A 23,161-nucleotide genomic window follows, 5' to 3' on the forward strand; every position below is an offset into this window, starting at 1 on the left:
GGTAGTATATTTGGAGCAACAGGAATATGATAAGGCTAGAAAGTTGGGAGTACAAGTGTTCGAGTCACAAAAGATAGTGTCAGGCTCAGAGCACCCAGATACGCTGAAGTGCATGAACATCTTGGCTTGGATATACTGGGCGAAAGGAGAGCTTGACGAAGCAATTCAGCTCCAGACGCAAGTGTTAGAGGCGAGAAAAAGGGTATTGGGGGAACATCATCCGAGGACGTTGGACACTATGCAACTTGGGGCAACGATCTTGAAAGATATGGGTCAACACGCAAATGCTCTATCGCTGATGCAAGCTTATGTAGACCTTTGTAGGGAGGTACATGGATCTGAGCATCCAATAACAAGATCTGCAGTCAAGAGACTAGAGAGATGGGAAAGGAAGATAGGTGGATTATCAGGGTAGTGATTGTATAAACAAAAGATATTAAATAATGGTCTTTTAACCGATGTGCGAGATATCGTGGCTGATCATTAATAAGCTTCTAGTTCTCAAACAACCTAAAAATGATGACAGTGGGAACTCAGGATTGTAATTTCGACTAACCCACTGGTAATAACAAGGACACTCAGATCCTACGGCCATGGACAAGGATGTTGCTACAAAATCGAGCACAGACTCACAGGGCTGAGTAAATTCCCCGCTTCTTCCCACGAATATCAAGGAGGCCTCTCAAAATAGATCAGCATGTCAATTGCTCGTAAGTATTGGATGCAAATACCGAACCCGTTTCAGCTAAGAATTTCTCTGCAGAATGATGATATCATTGTCTCAAAAACGACCAATCTTTCGAGCTATCGCGTACAGTGGCCTAATGATCGATTCCCTGTAGGGGCTGCCTAGCTCGCCACTACTCCAACGCTTGCGCCAGTTAGTGTAGGATCGTCAACTAACAAGCAATCTGATCCTGCTAAGCAAAAGGACCAGCTCTGAGCCTTGGTAATGGCTCGGTGAATCCTCTGATGACGAAGTGCAGGCTTTGAATTATAAAGTCTAACGTTTAAAAACCATTCCTTCAAGACCTCGCTTACGCCGATTCATTCTTTAACTAACACATTGACGTTGCAAGGATCTTTATCTTAAAAGACCAGCTGCGGCGTCTCGGTCATTTCCCCTGTTTGATTCTTATTTCAACGACAGAAATATTCGCAGTATGTCGTTTTTGAACAAGTTCAAGAAAGAATTTGAAGGCCTCAATCTGGGAGAGCGCCTTGGACAACAGCAAGGAGGTAAAGCTCACCATGGTTCAGCTCACTCACTGGAATATTCGCTAACCAATAGAGTATAGCGCACTCACCAGCCCAGGGCACTGAACAGAGCTACCAGTCTTACAATATCAATCCGTACCAGAATCAGCAACAAGGATATGCACAACCTCCATACCCTGGACAGAACCAACAGAGCTCCGGTTATCAATCTTACAACGGACAATCACAGCAATCGTATGCAGGCCAACAGTACTCTGGACATCAAGGTCACAGCCCACAGCCACAGCCGCCGCCATACAATACTTACCAGACCCCGCATCAGCCTCAGAATCAGCAACGACCCCCATCACCGGCACCTCCCAGCCAATCTCTACAGTCAGCCCCTGCAGAACATTCGCCTTACGGCGTTCCTGCAACCTCACACAATCATTCTATCCCATTGCCTGCAACGTTAGTGGCACCTGGCGCTGCTGGTCATGGCCATCCATGCCCTGCGCCTCCTGAATGGGTGCCTTATTGGTCTGAACAGTCACAGCAATGGTGCTACGTCGAAACTTCTGGAAGAAGCTCTTGGAAGATTCCCCTGGATCTTCCGCCACTTCCAGGCATGCCAGCCTTTCCAGGAAGTTTAAACGCTGATGATAGAGTTTATAATGGTCGGATGAGCCATGCGGGTCAGCCACAGTACGCTAATCCGCAAGACTCACGACCAAGTCTGCCTGAGAGGGAAAAGAAGTCATCTACTTTCCTGGCTACAGCTGGAGGCTTTGCTGCTGGTGGTGCAGCGGGATATTTTGTCAAAGAACGAATTGGTGAGGCGAACATGACATACGATGCCTTTCTCACATGATACTAACCTGTTTTAAGACAAACGTAAAGCCAAGAAGCATGGCCGCACGGCAGAGGATTTCTCCGACTTCGCCCATTTTCCAGCATGGGAGGTCGATCTGGAATGCAACATCTGCGACCAGGTAATCAGCGGTCCCTACGCACACTGCAAGAAATGCGATGACGGCGACTACGATATCTGTCGAGATTGCCTTGCCCAAGGAGAAGTTTGCAAAGGCAAGGGCAAGCATAATTTGGTTAAGGTGTATCCCAAGTACTACTGCGATGTGTGCAATCTCTTGATCAAGGGCGGGTTTTACTACTGCAGTATTTGCAACAATGGGGATTGGGATACGTGTCAGAAGTGCTTCGATGCGGGGAACACGTGTCGTGGAAGGGAGAGCGGGTAGAGCCATAATCTGAGGCATCTTTATATGCCGGAGCCCAAGTTTGGGAAGGGAAGTGGGAAGTACGATTCGAGCAGTAGTTCAGACTCTGATTAAAAAAGCTATGATGGCGGTGACAACATGGAGATGTAAAGTAGACGAAATGACTGAGGCTCTGGCTAGTGATCTTTGAACCCATTTCTGGCTTTCTCAGAAATGACGTGTCTGGGGTTTTGTAGTTGTAGGGACGCGGGCATGCTAGCTATTCTGAGTTAATAGACAGCACAGATGTTGACTAAGGCTAGGCATCGGACCTGTCTTGCAACTTTAGGTCCGCCGTGGGGCAGATTGGTCAGTTATCATGGTATTGATGTCTAAGTTGTGGGCTAGAAGTGTTATTTGCAGTTGAAACTTGTGGCTGAGAGCTTATTCCGGCAGAGAGAGCCTGGTGCAGGGTGGTAACCCTAGATTAAGCTCAGGTAGCTCAATGAGACTCTATTTACACGATCCTGGTGGGGTAGATTGAGACGGAGCTTTGATATGTACCCCACACGATACAAAGTAGCTGTGTCCCAGAAATGCTCTGCTGTCAGTACCTCCTCCTCGGTAAGGCCTGCCGTTATCTCGAGATATGGCCCCAGCAGTTTGTCCCCTCTGTCCAGCGCGAATGTTATCTTCTGGCAAAATGCCGCGTTTGTCTCGCAGCGGTTGAGCAGTTTTAAGAGGAAGCCGTAGCGTTCGGAAGCTCCCTTGTCTTGCAGCGCTTGTAAAACAATTGGCCCGCCACATATAAGATATTCGATGAGCGGCTCGATGTGTTTTTCCAAAGCAGGAATATCATCATATCGTTTCTCTATCGCCATATATATCCAACCGCGATACAACACATACAGGTAGGTCATGATGCTGTAGAATCGCTTGGTAATTTTACTTGATATGCCATCCTCTTCGAGGAGGCTCTGCCACACGACAGTGTCACCATCAGCTGAGATCGCATTTTCAGAGAAGAAAACCGTACAATAGGCATAGTAGAGACAGATAGCATCCATGAATCGTTTCCTTTCAGTCCTAGAGAGCACTGGCTCTTCAAAAGTATCAGACGTTCTCAGTTTGCGGACTGTCTTTAGACTTTCCCATGCGCAACCTGTGTAGCTTGACATCACGGTCTCGGCTTTATCCAGGGTATTTGTGATGAACCTGAGCTGTCGAAGACTATAATAAGGATGGAGCAAAGGTCCCTTTGGAGAGAAGCTCAAGATTGATTGAACAACTCTCCTAGCAGAGGCCTTACGCACTGAGCTCATGGCGACGCCTTTCGACTGCATATTTTGGAGCCGAGCTGCCATAAGACCGCTGCGAGGCATATCACCACCGAAGCGAAATCTCATATGTTTGATCATTGGGCTGACTATGGCAACGCGGCTCTTGCAGAAGGGTTGAAGGAAGACTGGTGACGAGCGGATCAAGGCAAGGAGGTCCTTTGGCTCAATGCAGAACGACATGATCATGGCGAGAATGCTCTCTGGTAAGCTTGCAATAGTAGTACTGTTGGGACCAAAGTCGCGAGGATCAGTCTCCATAGGTATGTGCATTGTACGAATCTTCGAGGGCCTCTGGACGTCACACTCAGGCAGAATAGAGTCATTGTCTACATCGCTGCTACAGCTATCTTTGCAGGTAGTTTCGGTTGCAGAATATTCTTCCTTAGTGTGATGGTCTGGAGAGGTTTCGCTGGATCCGTGAGGTGCCACGTCAGGATTGTGAGAGGACAGGAGCCAATCACGAATGCGTTCCTTTTGGTCGGGAATAACAGTGTCCCCGATCGCCAGACGCGGTTGTTCAAAGGAGTTAAGAGCGTTCGGCTCCACCTCAGAAGATGTCTCAGAGAGTGTATACATAGGAGAGGGGGCTGGACTCTTTTCTGCAATAGCAGAAGCGAGCTTGGGCTCGAACAGCAGATGGACGTCAGAACTTTCTGATGGGAGGGAGCAGGATGGAGATTCTGAATACGTTTCCGGGGATGCCGAGAGAGGGCTAGGTGATATGCTCCACGCATGGAGTCTTCCTGACCCATTTGGCTGACAATCCTGCTCCAAGCTTGTAGCACTAGAGGCGGGACTTTGAGATCGAGAGTCGGGATTGAACTGAGTAACTGACCCGGCATCACTGCCCACAGACGGTGGAGTTTCGGATGGTGCAGTCGACGGTGGACGACGGTTTCGAAGATTGCCGAACACGCGGAGTCCGGAAGGATTCTTTCCACGAACCGTCCCACCCGTTCGATTGGAGAAATCGCGGTCATGAAGAGGCGGCTTGCGAGACCTGGGTCTGGCCCCATCATTGGGACTTCGAGGGCTGTCAGGCGGAGAAACATTCCGCTGATGGCTCCAGATCCGGTCATGTTCCATTCTCGGTCGTTTCTCTGGAACATTTTTGGTGTCCTCAAGAGATTTGCAGCGCTTACAAGCAGGTCGTTGCATCAACTTAAAGCTCGTTGGGAGTGGTGGTGTTGCTGGGTGTAGACCCGTAGTTGGAAATGACCCTTCGTCACTTAGATCAATTCCAAGATTATATGGAAGTCTTTCCTACACCTGTCAAGGGTAATGATTGATGATGTAATTAAGATAAGATCAGATAAGATGTGAAAAAAAGTTTCTTTATGAACAGAAGAGGAGAAAGATCATTCTGCAGAAGGAGAGGGGAAAATGGCGATCTTTTAAAAGAGTGCGGAAGTATAAATAAAATCTTAATGACATTCAATATTTTTGTTGACTCTATGGCTGCCTTTTTGTGTTTAGGCGCTCCTCATAACAAAGCTCTGAGCATATTGCCACGAATCATACTTGTCTGGAGTCATTCCCCATCGAACCCTGTATTTGAAGCAACATAATTGAAATGCAATACCCATGCCTGCGACGGGCAGAAATAATGGCTGTAAGTTTAATCCCCCGCTTTCTAGTAAAACATTGATACTGAGGATTGCAGATAGTCCGTGCTGTTGCCTGCGGGTGAATAAGTCCGGGGTCGCAGGTAGTTATATCATGCAACAAGGCAGCATCTTAAGTCACAGAAATGTCGGCTCTAGCGCGCTATACAAGGCTACTAAGAGATAAATAATATTAGTCTTAGTACCCTTAATTTAGTAAGTATTTAAGAGAGGAGAAATAATAATATAAATACCTTTACTGCCCTTATATATTTATATTATTATTCTTTTTCTTTTAAATACTTTTAAAGCTTTAAATATTTGCTAAATTAAGGGTATTAAGATTAATATTATTTATCTCTTAGTAGCCTCTGTAGTAAGGCAGATTAACGGCCTTCTTATACGATCCCATGGTTAGGGTAAATACAAAGGCTAACAACAGTTACCTGATACGAATGTTGAAGTTAAAATTGTAGGCACCCATGGGCTTTTCTGTGTTTAGAATGACTCGAATCCAAAAGAAAAAAGCTTAGGAGCCAATCAAGTTTCGTAGAGTAGCATCAATTTCTCCGCCGCAGATCACTGATTGGAATATGCTCTCGTATCAAGCTTCAACTCGCCAATTTGCCTTTTAAACGTGGAGAATTCAATGGAAATTCGAGAACAACAACAGGGCCGCTGTATTTTCACGCGACTGGCGATACCGTCGGAAGAACGCATACCCCATATACAGAGACGAGCGCGGATGATGACCATCTGCAGCTTCTGGTGTAGCAGGCTCAAACTGATGGCGAAGTCCACCTCATTGTCGCCATCTCCTTCGAGACAAGGTACCGTAAGGTCATGAATGTTCAGGTCTCTCGAGGTCGCAAGGTGAGTCAGCAGATCATTTCATGAGTGGCTAAAGAAAGTTGAAGGATGAATAAACTTTTTATCTGCTAAGCCTATGATTGAAAGATAAATCTTTACGGCACTGACGAGCTAATCAAAACTTGTGCCGAACCCTCATTGTTTCTTTCACTTTCGAAATTCTGTTTTGGAAGGGTCGAGTTGCTTCTTGTATGACTCAGTCAGCCTTATGTTGTAGCCATTGGTCAGTCATCGTGGTATCGATGTCTAAGTGGTGGGCTAGAAGTGTTATTTACAGTTTAGATTTGTGGCCGAGAGCTAATTCCGGCAGAGAGAACCTAGTAATTTGTATGACTGAGAAACAAAAGTCTTCATAGGAGATATGACACAAGACAACAATGAAGCACATAGTCAATAGGTTCGCGAAGCTGTAGACTGGCAATATATAAAATCATGGCTGAACAATTCCAGGTGCTTGAACTGAATACACGTGACTGGTTAGTTAGATCAAGGAGTACTGGACGTATTACCTGGGAGCAAGCATGTCCTTGTCCCTGCTATTCAAGAACCAGTAGACGCTTCAATATAGTGTTGCTTGACGAAAAGAGAACATATGAAGGCTCAAATAAACAATAAGTAGATCCAAAATTGCCTTGGACCGACGTGGATTCACAACCAGTAACTATTGAGGCCATAGTTCGTGTGATGTAACATACCAACCTACCGAGAGAATGTTACTCGCTGACTCAGTGACTAGTAACTATAATGCAGATCTACGTGCAACTTAACTATACTCATAGAACGGATGTTGGGTACCAGCGAGGAAGGTTTTGGATAGACATGTGCACAGAAGTAATTGTGCTTGTCATCTATAGACTATGGTATAGTTCCAGAGATACTTTACGACGTAAATGAATGACGGTCAAAAGTTTAGCATTCTCATACAGCGTAGCGCTCAGTGGCTATGACAGGATTGTAGTTTAAAAGTTACTCTTTAACGTTTAACTATGGGATGACTTCCGCCTATATGGTTAACCTTTCGGCGGCGGATTTACGTGATGAATGAGAACAAGGTTTCTCTTTTGCCCCCTTCAACACTCTAAGTATAAGAGACCACGCACACACGTCGTCGCATGATTTGATACCAAGATTCTCCATGTCATTTAACTTTAGTTGGCGAAAGTTTCACGCCGAATGAGAGTATAAAGACAGAGACCCCAACTGCAGAAGAATCACAATTTCCCTGTTCTCTATCTCACATACCTCATCTCAATAATCACAAGACTTATCAACCCCAACATGTCTAAACTTAGCCCTGCTCTTACCACCACTAAGATCAACGAAATGGCAACCTTTCCTCAATTCGCTAGACTCCCTATCGAGATTCGGGACTTGATATGGGAAAAGGCTCTCATCAAAGACAGAGTTCTTAGCATGCATGTTTGGACCCTCGGAGAGGAATGCTGGTAAGTATATCACCATGCTCTCAGCACAGCCTATGTAAAGCTAATGAATAACAGGGATGAGGCACGAACTATGCATGTGCTCCATGGCAGACCTGTGGAGAAAGAGGTTGCAGCCGTTATTGGTTCTCCAACTACTCCCCAGCTTCCCAACAGACAGGAGACGGAAGTCAATGCAGGATCGGAGAAGAAATATGGTGTCTTCGTTGATGATAAAGTAGCCATAAGCAAACTGTTCCGCGTCAACGCTGAGTCGCGCGAGGCTGCGAAAAGGGTTTACAGGGTACACATTCCCTGTACTTATATGAAACCAGGGCTCTATGAGAAGGGAACGCTGTACCTTCGGCCGGAATCGGATACCATACGCATGGGTCTTACCGAAGGGTTTGGTCGCTTCGCTCATTGTGTTTGGGCAACGGATCATCGGCACGTTGGGCTCGTCAACCTAGCCCCCGACCTTAAAGTTCAGTTTCGTGGCTTTAATGGTTTAAATTGGCAGAATGATTCGTTTCCAGAAGATCCTGCTGAGGTAAAGCTGTGGAAGGAGGGCCTGGGAAGATTGACAGACGTCAGCTTTCAGGATACCATACCAGGATGTGTGGATCCACGATGGGCGGACCTTCGCACATTCTCTGGGCCCTTGGCACCCATCGATCTCCATCTCCCTGGGTTCCAGGACAAATGGGTCAAAGCCAATTCACCTCAGTACCTCCCAATAGAGGGTATGAGGCTGAGCGCTCTGTTCTGGTTCCGTCTCTTGTCCAGAGAGGAAATCACGCTGTCGCCCGATGTCAACTATAGCTGCCTGTTCAGTCAAAGAGACACACTACACCAATGTCTTCCAAACAGAACCAAGAAGTGGCAATGTGCAGCAGAGTTATTCATCCAGGACTTCAGAGCAAAGGGGAAAGAGGTTGTTCCTGGATACTGGCTTTTTCCGATGGATTACCTTTCATTCGTCAAGATTGACAAGGGCAAGTTCTGCGTGAACCAGAACAACTCGAAGTTGGAAGAGATAAAGTCCAGTTTTGAGCTGTGTATACACCGGCTTACTGCTTACTCGGAGCAGACTGGGATAGTGGACTGTCGGAAACGGCATCTGTGGAAGACATCATAGGATTCTGTGTCCCGGCCCAACTCTTCTTTGGGCTTTTCGGGAACATGATCTTAGCGTTGTCAGTACTTCGTTAGACTGGCTTTATACGTGCAGGATAAAGAATAATACCGTGGACGGTGGGAGGACAAGAATATATCTTTCATTTGTTTTTATTTGTGTGTCCTCGTTACTCTAGGCTGGGCGACGATCTTGCTTAAATAGTTATGAATTTCCTTTGACAGAAGGAAACATTTAGCAACATTGTATTGATTTTTAACATTGAGAGATAATTGCAATTCATTTCTCGATAGGACGAAAGACATACTTTCAGTGGCTGCCAGGCGTGGTAATCTTTGGTGCGGTTGTGACGCTAAATATCCTTTGCAGAAATTTCAAAGAACTTATTGTCAATCTTAAATTTATATCGGCATCCTGGCGATTTTTAATCCTCAAGCAAAAAAAAACATCTCGCGGCATTCCCAACCCTTGACCAGAAAAGACCATTGTTTGGTGATGGTGTGGAGATGCGAATGGGTTTTCCGATACTGTTGTCCGGAAATTCCGAGGATAAATAGATATCTGTGCTTCCTATGGCTTATCTTGTCCTAATGTGGAAAAGCGCTGCCCGCACAATCATCCACCCTTACTCAACGACATATATCACAGAGAACACGCAAACTGACTAGAGTAGCAGAAGGTTGCCTGGATAATAAAGAACTGTCTCTCTTCCTCGATGTCTGGAACATTGATCTCGAGAATCATGTCTCGATGGCCAACTACTTGGGGTATTATTGCGACGATAGCAACCTTGTGTCGATGGCGGCGTATGTTTTCAGATCGACGGGTTATGTTACAGCGATGACAAACCCTGACCCGTCATGAGATGTCCATCTGCATTTCCCCGCGTTTTACCCCAGCCAGTTCATCTAGCTCTTCCCCGCAATGTAACATTCGGTAAAGATGATCGAAGACTCTCGGGTTATCAATCAGCGAGAAGGCTGAGGACGGCATTTCCGGTGGTGATCAATAGACCTCGGTACTTGGAAGGTCCGAAATGCTCAACATCAAAAAGGATTAGTGTATGATCGTACACGTTTATAAAATGAGGGACCAAGCGACCTTAATGTTAGACTCGATGCAAGCAAGCTTAGCAAGGATGGCTCTGTCAATCTCTCGAGTCTCTTTTGAGCATTACGCCTCACCCCTGGGTATCGCAGAGACAGCACCAAGAATCTCATGGAGGTTTGACGGTGATGCTCACGATTGGGAACAGAGCTCTTACGACATCCAAGTCACTCGCAGCACCAGTGAAAAGCCCAACTCCTTCTCCTGCAAGTCCTCCGACTCTCTTTACCAGCCATGGCCCGATGCTCCACTCGAAGAAGCCCAACCCGTCTCCGTCAGGATCCGTGCTCATGGCCGCTCAAAGCAGCCCTCGACGCCCTGGTCTGATTGGGTCTCTGTCGAGACAGGACTATTCAAGAAGAGCTGGGAGAACGTGAAGCCCATCGCTTCAACGATCAAGATCAACGTCACCGCGCCCAAACGTCCTGTCTACTTCCGCAAGGAGTTCAAGCTTCCTGATGATATTATCTCGGCTAGGCTTTACATCACGGCCCTGGGCATCTACGAAGCAGAGATCAATGGGAAGCGGGTTGGCGACAGTGTCTTGGCCCCCGGCTGGCAGTCCTTCCACCATCGCCAAGTCTATGACACTTATGATGTGACCAAGCTCCTCACCCCAGGTTCGAATGCGATAGGCGCTCTTGTCGGTGAAGGCTGGTACGCTGGACGGTTGGGTTTCGCAGGCGGTCAACGAAACATCTACGGCAACTCTACTGGTCTTTTGGCACAGCTCCACGTCAAGTCCAAGAGCGGAAAGACAGTCAAGATCGTCACTGACACCACTTGGAAGTCCAGCTTTGGTCCTGCTACCGCCGGAGAGATCTATGATGGGGACAAATACAATGCAACTCTCGAAACCGATATCAAGGGATGGTCCAAGCCTGGCTTCAAGGGTTCTTCTTGGAACGATACTCGTCTTCTGCCCTCTCCGGATGGCGAGCTTGTTCCTGCTGAGCAGCCACCTGTGCGACGCGTTGAAGAGGTCAAGCCACAGCGTTTCTTCAAATCCGCTTCTGGAAAGCAACTTGTCGACTTTGGACAGAACCTTGTTGGCTGGCTGAGACTGAACGTTGATGGTCCCAAGAACACCACTATCCGACTGCGACACGCCGAGGTTCTGGAGGATGGTGAACTGGCTCTTCGACCTCTCCGACTAGCCAAGGCTGAGGACTACCTTACCCTCAGTGGTGAAGGTCCTATCGAGTGGGAGCCCAAATTCACATTTCACGGCTTCCGCTATGCTGAACTTTATGGCTGGCCTGAAGAAACATCCCTGGACGCGAATAGCGTGAGGGCCATTGTTGTTCATACAGATCTGGAAGAAACAGGATACTTCAACTGCTCCAACTCGCTTCTCAACAAGTTCCACTCCAACGTCCGGTGGTCCATGAAGGGCAACTTCCTGAGCATTCCGACCGACTGCCCTCAACGAGATGAGCGACTTGGCTGGACGGGCGATGCACACGCTTTCGGCCCTACATCCAACTACCTATACGATACATCGGCCTTCTGGAAGGGCTGGCACAAGGATATCTGGTCTGAGATGTCCCAGAACCAGATGGTCCCGCCATTCTATGTCCCCTCAATACCTTGGTTTCTGGACAGACCTCCCAAACCAGCATCAGTATGGGGAGACGTGGTGGTGGGCAATCCATGGCACATTTACCAATCGTTCGGTGACAAGGCACTACTCCAGGAACACCTCCCTCAGGCTCAGAACTGGATTGATACAGGTATCTCTCGGAATGATGTTGGCCTCTGGAACCGAAGTAGCTTTCAGTTTGGTGACTGGCTCGACCCTCTTTCACCCCCCGATGACCCTGGCGCCGCAACGACAGACAAGTACTTGGTCTCGGATGCGTACTTGGTCAAGATGACCGAAACACTATCACAGATCACCGGAGCCCTTGGTAACTTCAAACTAACCAGGAAGTACCAAACCCAGCACTCTGATCTCAAGCGCGAGTTCCAGAGTGCCTGGGCACCCGACGGCAAATTAGCCAACCGAACTCAGACCGCCTACGCCTTATCGCTGGCTTTCGACCTTCTCAAGGATGATAAGCAGAAAAAAGCAGCCGCCGACACCCTGCGAGACATCATCAAGAACAACGACTATCTTGTTGGTACAGGCTTTTCAGGAACATCTCAACTTGGGTTTGCACTCTCAGACATCAACTCGACAGATGTCTTCTACCGCATGCTTCTTCAGGAGAAGGTTCCGTCTTGGTTGTACCAGGTTGTCATGGGCGGCACAACCACCTGGGAGCGATGGGATAGTATGCTGCCCAATGGCACTATTAACCCCGGTGAGATGACCAGCTTTAACCATTACTCTTTTGGGTCGGTTGCCAATTGGATGCATCAGTACATTGGAGGAATTGCACCTTTGGAGCCTGGGTACAAGACTGTTTCTATTGCGCCTATTCCTGGCGGCAATCTTTCCCATGCAAGTGCTACGTATGTTAGTCAGTATGGAACCATCTCAACGGATTGGACTCTGTCGAATGGGAAGTTTCATCTCAGGATCAGGGTTCCGCCGAACACAAAGGCCAAGGTTACGTTGCCGGGGTCACAAAAGACAAAGACTATTGGATCGGGGTACCATGAGTTTACTGTTTGACAGAGTCGGATAAGGAAACAGTATTTAGTGTACATCGATCGAGGTCTATTTTGCCATTGCAGATAACTGTGAGCGATTTTTAAGGGCCCAAATCGCAACCTCTACTGTGGATGAAAAGCTCCTTTCTTCTTCTCAACGAATCCATCGCCCCACGGATCCGTGGCAGTCGCGGCCATCGGAGTCGTACACTTCGCCTTCAGCGCAGCTTTAGCCTCATCACTATCATACGGCACACAATCAACGCCAATATCACCGTGCATCCCATCACAAATGATGACGGGCTCTCCCCTGCACGGCGTCCGTACATTGAAGTCTTTGACAGTGATGTTTGCACAAACAGCATCCTCAACAGCTGAGCACGACAGCCTTGCAACAGCGTTTCCATAGACACCAGAGGTATACCCAGTAAAGTTCTCAAAGTGTATGTTGGTGATTTGCATACCCGATGGGTGAGCGTTGCATTCTTGGGAAGAGATGTTGAAGTAGCATGAGTCGAGGAAGATGCCTCAGTCCATTCGCGCGACCCAGAAGTTTCTGGTATCTGTTGAGCAGGAGTCGTTGGTGATATGGTTGGGGAGACTTACTTGAAGGTCACGTTGTTGACAAATCCTGTGCCAGTTTCTTCACCGGCCCAAACTTTGATACGAGCTGCCGAGTACTAGAGTAATCAGATATAATCACAATAGAGGAGTTTGCCACTTACGTCTCCATTCATCATCCAGACGTTCTCAATGTGCACATCGTAGACATTAGAGACCTCGCCCCTGTACTGTCCCAGAGAGCCGATAGACTATCTCGGTTAGCATACTCTCTTCGAGGCAGCCCAGTACTGACCTGCCCATGTATGCCGTTGCAATACATGGTATTTACATAAAGATCTGAGCTATTCGGCTTCGGTGAGAAACAGTCATCATCGATGTTCACCCAGGTCCTTTCTATCCGGACCGTCGATGTGTTCATGGTATTCATGAAATCAATGTTCTTGGGAATGATAATTCCGTTGTTTAAAAGGGCAGTCGCTACAACATCTGTGTACTTGATGTTCTTGGAGCTGACGATGAAGTTGTTCCAGCAAGGCGAGTCTTTGAGATGGATACCCGAGACATCGAGGTTAGTCGTGTTCTCGGCAAAGAAGAGGATTGGGCGGTAATATTTGTTGTTTGGGTTCAGAATGCTGTAAATGTAAGCTTATCTGAATAGTTTATTCGATAATAGAGGTTCACTTACGAGCCAGTTCCAGATTCGAACTCATTCCACCACCGTTGTCTAATGGCATCAGCTTTTTTTCATAAGGACGGACGAGATTCACGGACCCTTGGCCTTCAATTACACCATTGTCGTAAATTTTAATGTCTTTTCCTCCCCACTTCCAAAACATGATCGATTTCTGAAAGGGATGGTACCAGGCATTCTCTTGCCAGTACTCAACATCATCCGGAAACTATAGCTGTCAGAAAAGCGCACCCCTTCGGAATGCATCACAAGTACTTACTTTGATCTCCCCCTCAAGATGAATGTGAATGTCCTCAAGCCCGGTCAAGTCTAGAGCTTTACCAATGACATATGTCTTTCCCTTGGCTAGATGCAAAGTGCCTCCGCCATTGGCTTTACGTACGCCCATCTTGAACTTATCCGACACATCATCTGTGTCATTCTTAGATGCATGAATCTGGACGATTTCACGGTGTTCATGCTTGGGTGGAGCGTAGGGATGTTTGTCTCTAAACTCTGAGATGTCGCAGGGTACTCCAGCTGGAAGGGACACGGCACTAACAGTAGTTAGAAGCAGTGCTCAGAGAACGAAGATGGTTTGCGAACCTCGCATGGTCTAGTGATGCCAGAGTTTAGATGTTTTTAAAACGTGAATTTCGAGGCACTTCAGACCTGAATTGCGATTCTCGTGGCTCTGCCTATCTTTATACCCGCAACACCATACACGCTACCTCGGGATATCATTGCGACTTTGCCGATAGTTTGAAGCCTATTGGGGTATCAACTGAATTCATTGCTAATCTTTTAACCCCCAAACCTTCAATCATGTGCAAGTTCCCCATTGCCAAGTCGGAAAAGTCATGACTCCAACACAGCGTTACGAAGCATCTTATTGGCGGAACCAAAAACCCTGGCTGCGTGCTTTTCCGAGTTCTTACTGATAAAGCACTTACCCTGCATAGAGACACCAGCACTTAAATTGACTGCTCTCTTATCTTGTCGTTGGTTATATAAAGCTTATTTCCTAATCAATGTTTTAAACATGTATGTATACTAGTGACTGATAATGGAGGGCGTATGTATTGCATTGTCCTTAAAAGAAAAACCCAGGCGCAAGATGACGAAGAATCCGGCCATAACTTTGGTTAATTGGGGATAAAAATGTGTTTCGTCCTTTCGATCCTCCCGGGTAGCCTTCAGTGCGAGAAGTTGGTTTTCACAGGAGAATTGCTTAGCCCAGCTCAACCATTGATTAACAGCACGGATGTCTTACTTTTGTTGCGTCGTGACTTCGTGATGTGAGCACTATGTCAACTTTCTAAACAATGTCCAGCACCGTGTCACCCGTTGGCAGGTTGAAATCCAAGTTCGTTTCTGGTACTAGCGTTGACTGGATGAAAAGGATCTAATTACACATTACTAGCGATGACAATTCCAAGAACTAAAGTACACAGTGTTGTCTAAATTGCCCACCTTGTTATCGAGCACATCGAAATGGCACTCGACAGTCAACGCATCTAGCCTACCTTCTCCGACGAAATTAGAAACGCAATTGTTACCTACACAGGATGTTTCGCTCTATGGGTAGTGTTGAGTAGGTAGCCTAGTTCCACACGTTTGGCTCTGTGTGCACAGCCGCTGGAGGTGGCGCGTATAACCAATATGTTTCGCGGGGTTGTTGGCAAGGCCTGATTTCGTAATTCTCTATGACCAGTGCTCCCAGCCTTGGTAGGTTATAAACCGATGGTGGGCGAAGAAGCTCGAAGTCGAATTGAAAACGTCTGTAGTTTTGTAAAAATCGCTGAGCTCCAGTTTCAAACTCAGCAAGCATTTTCTCTGGGTCTTCAAGCTGACCAGGGTCGAAGTTGGCTTTGATGAATGAGTTGTTATCAATAAGTTGGGCAAATGCGTTGCCATGTCCTCGGTGCAACTGGGGGGCCATATTCAACTGAGTAGCTCTATCTAGTGATGGGAGCGACTGCTCTATAGTGATTCGCATGGCCTCCTTGCGAAGCACAACGTGTTGGAAGATCCTGGAGCAGATGAGAGGGATAGGTTCACCATCTAGGGTAAAAGTATAGGAACCATCGGGCATTCCCGCCTTGGGTAGAGATACAATATCTGCTAACCAATTTGCTACCTCAGAAAATGATACAGAGCTTGCCTGCTTAAAGGCTTCTTCTCCAATCTCATGCCTTGCGTATGCTTGCAAACTTGCAAAAGAAGTAGCGCGGCGGAGCAACGCCCGAGAGAAAATGACATTCAGCATACTGACTTGGTGGCTGATACGCAATTGTGGATTCTCTTTGCAGAAAGGGACAAGGCCTGCAGCGTGGCTTTCTTGACGACCTACAGCTGGGTAATTCTCGATGATCGTCAAACCACGAATGCACACTCGTTTCTTTGCGGGAACCTTTTTGAGCCAGTGTATGGCTGCGGAAGCAGCGGAGAAGCGAAATTTCGCATGATACTCTTTTGTTTGGTGTTCATTGGGCCCCCAGGCTTCGAGCTTAGGCCAGAGGTGATCATCGGTGTACCTCCACCCCATTTCTGTAAGAACATCGGGGTTGGGTTCGTCCCAAGGCTTTAAGGACTGGTCGAGGAAGTTCAAGAGCCGATCCCTACCGCTATATTCCCAGAATACAAGTTCTTCGTTAACAATCCTATCAAAGTCCCCAATTGCTCCGTGAGCAATGGTACGTAGGGTGAATTCGAGGGCTTCAGAAAGCGCGGACATTCCACAAGACTCCCGCCAAAAAGGCTCTGCCGGATAGGTGAAGGAATCTGATAGATGCCAATGACGAAAACATGACAGGTTGCTTAGTTGGTATCCACGTTGCCGTTGGTGCAGGGCATCTCTGAGTTGCGGCACGAACCAGGGAAAGGTTTGTTCAATACAAACCCACATTTCTTCAGTGAGAAACCAGTCGCCTAAGACGAGAACAAGCCTGATCTGTTTCCGAAACTGGGCAAAGAGAAGGTAGTCGAAGCGGCCAGCCCAAGGACGCAATTCGGGATCGTAGACTGTGGAGACGGTAATGCTATTCAATGATAGAGGTAGGCCTTCGGTCTCTTGAGCTACCAAGCGGCAGGTATACGTCAGGGCGAGGTCAATTGGTTTGCCATTAGCGACAGCGAGCTTCCGGGAAGCTGGCTGGAGGAAATAGCCCTCGGCAGTAGTGTAGTAGTATTTGTAGATCATATGACGAAGCTCGGGGGGCAGACTCAAGAACGAGAACGAAGACATGACAGCGGGGTTCAAGTCAAGCCAGTGGAAGAGTGAGAGCGATTTGGAGGGGGATTATCGGGCAAGAAAGATTGTTAGTCAAGTCAACAGAAAATAGTATGACAGAGTCGTGCTTGATACGGAGCAACTGTACCAGTTGAGAAAGAGAATGACTGAGACTGAGGCTGGGGCAACGTATTTCGCGGTTCTGTCACAGGTGGACTTTCGAGCGGGGGTAAGGGCTTTATAATCAGGCCACGTCACATAAGTTGGCCACTGAGACTTAGTGACACGAGGCCTGGAGATTTGAGTTTGGGGCTGAACTTTAGGCAGCAGCCCCGCCGTAAGGAATCTGAGGCCAAGGTACGCGACGCGGCAGGATGAATGAAGAGGCCACGTAAACATGTCACAGTTGGCGCAAGAGGACAGAAGGCTTTTGGTGTATTCTTTTTTATTAAAAAGTAAAAATGTCTCTGCAGCAATACGCGAGGTATAGCCAATAAGGTCTCATAATAAGAATAACACAATATAATGCTTATTTTTCAGCATATCACATATAAGGCGTTATACACAACGCCAAAAAAACACAATAACTTTAAAAGCAAGTCTCGAGGTCATACGGCGCTGCTGCCTTCAACCTTATGATCCAACTGAACAAGTGGCCTCAATCCACGAGCATAAAAAGACTGCAAGCATGGTTAATCGGGAGGTTCTAGAACAGAGAGCGACTGGACACTTACTGTTTCCCCCGGCCTTGGCAGGCCGAATGCCTTCTCCATCGTCACCCGGTCAAGGCGATCAACACCAAGGCTCCAACCCCAAAGGCCCAATTCCAAACAAGCCGAAGATCGCAAAAACCAGCACACTGTAGGACGCATCAGTCAATTTCATTGCGGCAATGACTCGGATAGCAAGTAAGGAAAACTCACAGATGCAACGCTGCGTGATTGACATCAACAACGGCCACAACCATCCGATCGAGGCAGTCAATGCCTACATATCCTATGGTGTTTTTTTTTTTTTAGCTTTCTGAACAAGAAGTGTAAATAAGTTCATGTCATAACTGCTTACCGGCCCTTCAACCGAAATCCATAGCCTCAAGCTCAACACTATACCAGTCCTCCAATCCTTCCTAAGGCGTCGTAAAATCACAAGAAAATACCTGCCGCATGTCGATAAACTATCAACAATACAGCGAGTCACTGGAGATCATCATTAGCATTAGGAAGGCAGCCGGGAAATAGAGAAGACAAACATCTCGCAATCTTCGGCTGCCAAGTACGGCTGCTTGGTATCAACAGAGACAGAGCTGAAGACGAAGCCCTTAGCGACTATATCGCAGATCAGATGCACGCGTTAGAGGACTTGGCAAATCGCCTAGAACAGGGTCGACGCCTGTCAAGGCAACAGCAGGCCTTCGTCAACGGCATCACATCGGGCGGCGGCAACCTATAAATGGCGGTTAGCAAGAGTTTGCTAGTATGTGACTGCAGTAAACTTACGGTCGATATTGGCTGTGGTTCATGGAGTTGAGATGCGCGGTCGCAGTGGTCGAATCGTGGATGTGAATGCTGCGGGTGCTTGGGTCAGCAATGAATTGACGACGAGGACAGGCAAGCACCTACTTGTATCGTGGGAATCGAGGGCTATCGCAGCGTGAAGGAGGGGAAGTGAGGGGGGAAAGAGGGGTAAAAAGGCAAATTGGGAAATGAAGGCTGCAAGAAGAAGTTGTTAGTTGATGCGCGATGGTACGGGAATGGATCAATGACGAATGGACTCACTTTTGGCGTTGGGGGAAAAACTGTAAATGCTGGCGGGGCATGTTAGTTGGTAAACCACCAAAGGAATGAATTGGGGAATGGCTCACTTAGCGGGCCGAAGCTGGCTCGGTGGGTTAGTAATAGATTGGATCAGGTCGCAAGGCAACGCAGAGCAGTATGACTAGACGCGGTTAGCATGAGTGCGACAGAGAGGGACAGGCATTGGCAAATGGTAGACTTACGGAACACAAATTGAGGGTAAACACAGCTAATGAACACTTGGGTCATGTAAATCATGAAGCGCTCCCGTAAATCCACGCCTTGAGTTCATCAAGGACATTGAGTGGCTGGGAGGCGGAGGAAGATAACTCAACCGAATTGAATCGGGACTCAAGTTTGCAGTGCTCGAACTGGGGGATATCGAAATACATTATCGCCCAGTCGGCAGCGATCTCGGGCTTCTCGGACAGCATCCTGTAGAAGTCTCTGTGGCCGAGTGCAGTGTAGAGGTGTATTCGGGCCGACGCGAGGATGTCGCACTGGATGAACAGGTGGAAGACGCTCTCGGGGGCGCGTCCGCAATCGCAAAGTGTAGTATCGTATGCCTGAACCATGGTTAGAAGTGTTGATTCGTTGGGGAGAGGCTGGTCGGGTTGGCTTTGGCTCACCTTGAGCGTGTACAAGAAAGTATTCAAGGCGATGTAACCGGTTCGGCACTGTATCAGCATGGTGCTTTGTGCGCGAGATAGGCCGCGGTAGCGCTTAAGGTTGTGAGGTCCCCATTTGGCCTTGTCCATCAGGGCTGCGCTGCGAAAACTCGGAGAGTGCCGAGAGTCAGCATAGCAATCTTCGAGGTGTCGGTTCCACATCCTTCGCGACATGTCTTCCGCGTCCTGCTTGGCAATCCTCGTCATTGCCTTCCTCACAACGTTGAGTGACATGCTGCTGGCTTTCCTGTCCCTACACGACTCGTTAGCTCTCTCCAAAAGGGATCTGGCTGGGTAGTCCAGCGAGTGGTATGGATGAAGTTCGAATTCGGCTGGCCTCTTGCCAATCCGTCGCATTCTGCGAAGCTTTTCGTGATCTGGAGTGTCTAGAGCGCGAGCCCTCTGCAAGGTCGCGACCCTATCCAGATAGACAAGGATGTCTTCGACGTATGCCTCCTTGTTGACTGTTCGCCCCGAAGTACGATCCAATGCTCCAGTGACTATCCTCAGGCACTGGTTCTGAATGCTGACCAGAGACCCTAAGACCTTGCCCGGTACCTGGTACTTGACAATATCCTCGTCCCCGTAGATGAACCAAGCGCCGCAGCCGTGTGATATAATCGGTCGAACGGTGGTGATGTAAAGCTGTCTCAGGGATATCATGTCAGGACCTGCAGTGGTATTGCAGATTCGTGCGATGTCGTTCATCTTCGTGTTGGCCTTTGCAGCCAGCTGTGACGACGAGTTAGTATGCAACAAACAGGTCCTGCAATGTGTTGATCTTACCTCTCGAACGTGATTTTGCCAGTTGAGCTTGTTGTCGACCTCGACGCCCAGGATTCTCACCGAGCGCTCGGGCTCCTTACCCTCCAGCCCGGGAATCTTTGGCATTAGCTTGGAGGGGGCAGTCTTGCTTCCTGGTGGAGAGAAGTGCATGACGTGGTATTTGTGAGGCGAGAAAGAAACTCCGACGGAGTCGGCCCATTCCATGATCCTGTCGTGGCATTCCTTGAGCGCCTGGCAGTTGTCTCCGTAACTGTTGGAGACGGCGAGTAAGTAGGTATCGTCGACGTAAGCGAAGGGATAGATCTTTACCCTATTGTTGGTGTACTCGTTGGCTGCACCAACAATGGGCATCGAGAAGAAGAGGAAGAGTATGGGAGACAAGGGACTGCCCTGGGGAATGCCCATGTTGACCCAGAAGCTGGGTGAGGTGAAGCCCGGGAGCCTCATGTCGGTGCTGCGATCGGTAAGAAACGACCAGATGAAACTGAGCATCCATTCGGGTAGGCCAGCATCCTGAAGAATCTTCATGAGCTTGGAACGCTCGACTCTGTCGTACGCGCCCGTGATGTCAAGTCCCATGAGAGTAGCCAGTCGCCGAAAGTTGCCGGTCCAGGCGGAGTAGACGTTGTTGAGCAGATACTGGAGCGCCTTGGTGGTGCACTTGCCGGGAGTGCCAAACTGTACGTCGGGGAGAAGGTTGTGCTCGACAGCAAGCTGTTTGAGCCGATAGGTGAAGATCTTTTCGAGAAGCTTTCCCATACAAGGAAGTAGGGCGACAGGTCGCCAGCTCTTGGGCTGCTCGTAGTCATCCTTGCCAGCCTTTCGCAGCATGACTGTACAAGCCTGCTTGAAGGCAGCGGGATGATGACCGAACTTGAGACAGGCTGCAAACAGGTGGTGAAGGTAGCGTAAAAGTTCCTCCTGGGCCATCTTCATGCCCTCGTAGGCTAGCAGGTCTGGCCCTGCTGCCTTGCCAGTAGGCGCGCCTGCGATAAGCCTCTTGACCTCGGACATTTCCAAGTCCTGCGAAACAACCAAGGGAACTCTCTCCGGGTCGTTGGGTGGCCGGTCGGGAGGGACCTGCTGCTCGTCAGTGGTTCCGTCTGGCCACATGGCCTGTCTGAAGCAGCCAGTCATACCTTCGGGCGTACGATGGGTAACATTGTCGGCCCTGACCTGCCGGATGGGCATGAGCGCCTTTTTGTTCCAGCTGGCGCCCCGCCTCGCCCAAAAGTAGAGTCTTTTGCGCTTTGCGATATCTTGGGAGAGCATGCGATGGAAAGAGGCGGAACGCTCTTTGCGAATGACGTTTTGCGCAAAGCGTTTGACCTTGTAATGCTGCTGGCCCTCTGTGGCGATGTCAGAGCTGCGTTCTTTCTCCTCCGCCAGTCTCAGAAGATTCTGCGCTCGCTGAGCGACGAGGTTTGGCCGGGACTTGGGACGCTTCGAGCCTGGCGGGGACGCCAGAGGTACCAGCGTCTCAATGGCTGGACCAAATGCCTGAACGATCTTACGGGCGTAGTTGTCGATCATGGCGGGGCTTGTAAGTGCCAGAAACCCAAGGGGTTTCAGGGACGCGCCAACACACGCACGAAACTTGTCGGGATCGGCGCGCTTCCAGATGTAGTAGGTGCTGGGCACTCGGCTGAGCTCGAGGTTCATTGTGGTCATAATGACACGGTGATCGGACTCAAAGCCTGTTACGTCTGGAGACTGCCATTTGCGAACAAACGGGACAAGAGATGAGCTGGCGTAGGTAAGGTCAATTGTACTGCTGTACTCCCCAGCAAAACATTTTCCTCGGGCGTAGGTGCGAAAGCCACGGGTAGTCAAGAGTTCCATACCCGCATGATCAAGGCCGTTGGCGAGCTGGATGGCCTCGGGCTCGATCATGGTTACTTCGTTGCCGCCCCATACCGGATTGTGAAGGTTGAAGTCGCCGACAAGGAAGTCTTCACCTGTTGCAGTGACCTTCTGGAGAAGATCCGGGATATGGACATGCTTCAACTGATTGTAGACGTTGTGAATCGCTATGGTTTGATCGTCACTGATCCGCAGCAGCATCGTGGCGGCCAAACCAAAATTCACATCGTCATGGAACTCCACGTCCCAATCGGCAATTGGGATCGACTTGTGTATCAGGTAAGCAACTTTGTGTAGCTTCTCCTTTTCCAGATACTTGTTCGTGATGTGGATGGCCTTTCTTTTCCTGGTCTTGCCTTGTTCCTCGCCCTTTGGAGGGAGAAGCTCAGGGTTGTTGGGACCAAACGCAAGAATATGGTCAGGAAATTGGAAGGCTCTCATATTGGATGGGATATCTTGGAGGCAGAGGATGTCGACCCTGTGCTCGCAACTGTAAATCCAATTCTTGAGTGCCTGGACTCTTTCTCCAGCGTCCTTGACGTTGATTTGGACGATGTTGAGATCTGAGGGGCTGTCGATCAGACGAGTCAGCGTTTGCTTTCTCCGCTGCGACTTGAGTCGCTTTTTTTGGCCTTTTGAGCGTGGCTTCTCCATCGGGACGGTACTTGTCATAACGCCCAGAGGGAAAGTGTATAATAAAGTGTATGAATTGATGGTTTAGTTGATACATCGAGAAGACAGAATTGAGATTCGGTGTAGTCATAATGAAAGACTTTGTATGCATCAATCTGGACATTCATGGACGGGATGTAACAGACATCTAATTAGCAAATCTGACTACAAAGTTGTTATTGTTCACCACTCGAGAAAACATGGCATTCTGCCCAGCAACCTTTCCGTGCCAGGATTGATCAGCCCACCGTGAATACGCTATTGACTATTCCTTGCCTCATATCCGAACTCTGGAGTCTAGAGTCTTTAGAAATGGTTACATCTCTGCAGGGCCAAACTTCTCAAGCCTCGTCCACTTGAGAGTTATGACCAACAATCCCGCGGATTTTCTTTTTCTTTGCCATGCTGGAAGGCATCGGCCGCT

The 23,161-nt window shown here is 48.5% G+C and overlaps 6 protein-coding genes across 6 annotated transcripts; 2 read left to right on the forward strand and 4 right to left on the reverse strand.

The window, feature by feature from the left end:
• Positions 1-1,649: 1,649 nt before the first annotated feature.
• J7337_007685 (uncharacterized protein) lies at positions 1,650-2,474 on the reverse strand (the record flags this gene model as incomplete). Its single annotated transcript, XM_044825320.1, has 2 exons — positions 1,650-1,853; positions 2,076-2,474. The coding sequence occupies 2 exons, from the start codon at positions 2,472-2,474 to the stop codon at positions 1,650-1,652; spliced, it is 603 nt and encodes a 200-aa protein (XP_044680977.1).
• Positions 2,475-2,896: 422 nt separating this feature from the next.
• On the reverse strand, positions 2,897-4,840 carry J7337_007686 (uncharacterized protein; the record flags this gene model as incomplete). The annotated part of the gene is made up of 1 exon (XM_044825321.1): positions 2,897-4,840. One exon carries the CDS (start codon positions 4,838-4,840, stop codon positions 2,897-2,899), a length of 1,944 nt encoding a protein of 647 aa, XP_044680978.1.
• A 2,666-nt stretch (positions 4,841-7,506) lies between these two features.
• On the forward strand, positions 7,507-8,787 carry J7337_007687 (uncharacterized protein; the record flags this gene model as incomplete). The annotated part of the gene is made up of 2 exons (XM_044825322.1): positions 7,507-7,673; positions 7,728-8,787. The coding sequence occupies 2 exons, from the start codon at positions 7,507-7,509 to the stop codon at positions 8,785-8,787; spliced, it is 1,227 nt and encodes a 408-aa protein (XP_044680979.1).
• A 1,135-nt stretch (positions 8,788-9,922) lies between these two features.
• On the forward strand, positions 9,923-12,511 carry J7337_007688 (uncharacterized protein; the record flags this gene model as incomplete). The annotated part of the gene is made up of 1 exon (XM_044825323.1): positions 9,923-12,511. One exon carries the CDS (start codon positions 9,923-9,925, stop codon positions 12,509-12,511), a length of 2,589 nt encoding a protein of 862 aa, XP_044680980.1.
• A 580-nt stretch (positions 12,512-13,091) lies between these two features.
• On the reverse strand, positions 13,092-14,132 carry J7337_007689 (uncharacterized protein; the record flags this gene model as incomplete). Its single annotated transcript, XM_044825324.1, has 5 exons — positions 13,092-13,169; positions 13,215-13,301; positions 13,382-13,698; positions 13,739-13,952; positions 14,004-14,132. 5 exons carry the CDS (start codon positions 14,130-14,132, stop codon positions 13,092-13,094), a joined length of 825 nt encoding a protein of 274 aa, XP_044680981.1.
• Positions 14,133-15,326: 1,194 nt separating this feature from the next.
• Positions 15,327-16,970, reverse strand: J7337_007690 (uncharacterized protein; the record flags this gene model as incomplete). The annotated part of the gene is made up of 1 exon (XM_044825325.1): positions 15,327-16,970. One exon carries the CDS (start codon positions 16,968-16,970, stop codon positions 15,327-15,329), a length of 1,644 nt encoding a protein of 547 aa, XP_044680982.1.
• Positions 16,971-23,161: the final 6,191 nt, after the last annotated feature.

This window comes from Fusarium musae, chromosome 5 (genome assembly GCF_019915245.1).
Source record: "Fusarium musae strain F31 chromosome 5, whole genome shotgun sequence".
Lineage (NCBI taxonomy): Eukaryota > Fungi > Ascomycota > Sordariomycetes > Hypocreales > Nectriaceae > Fusarium > Fusarium musae.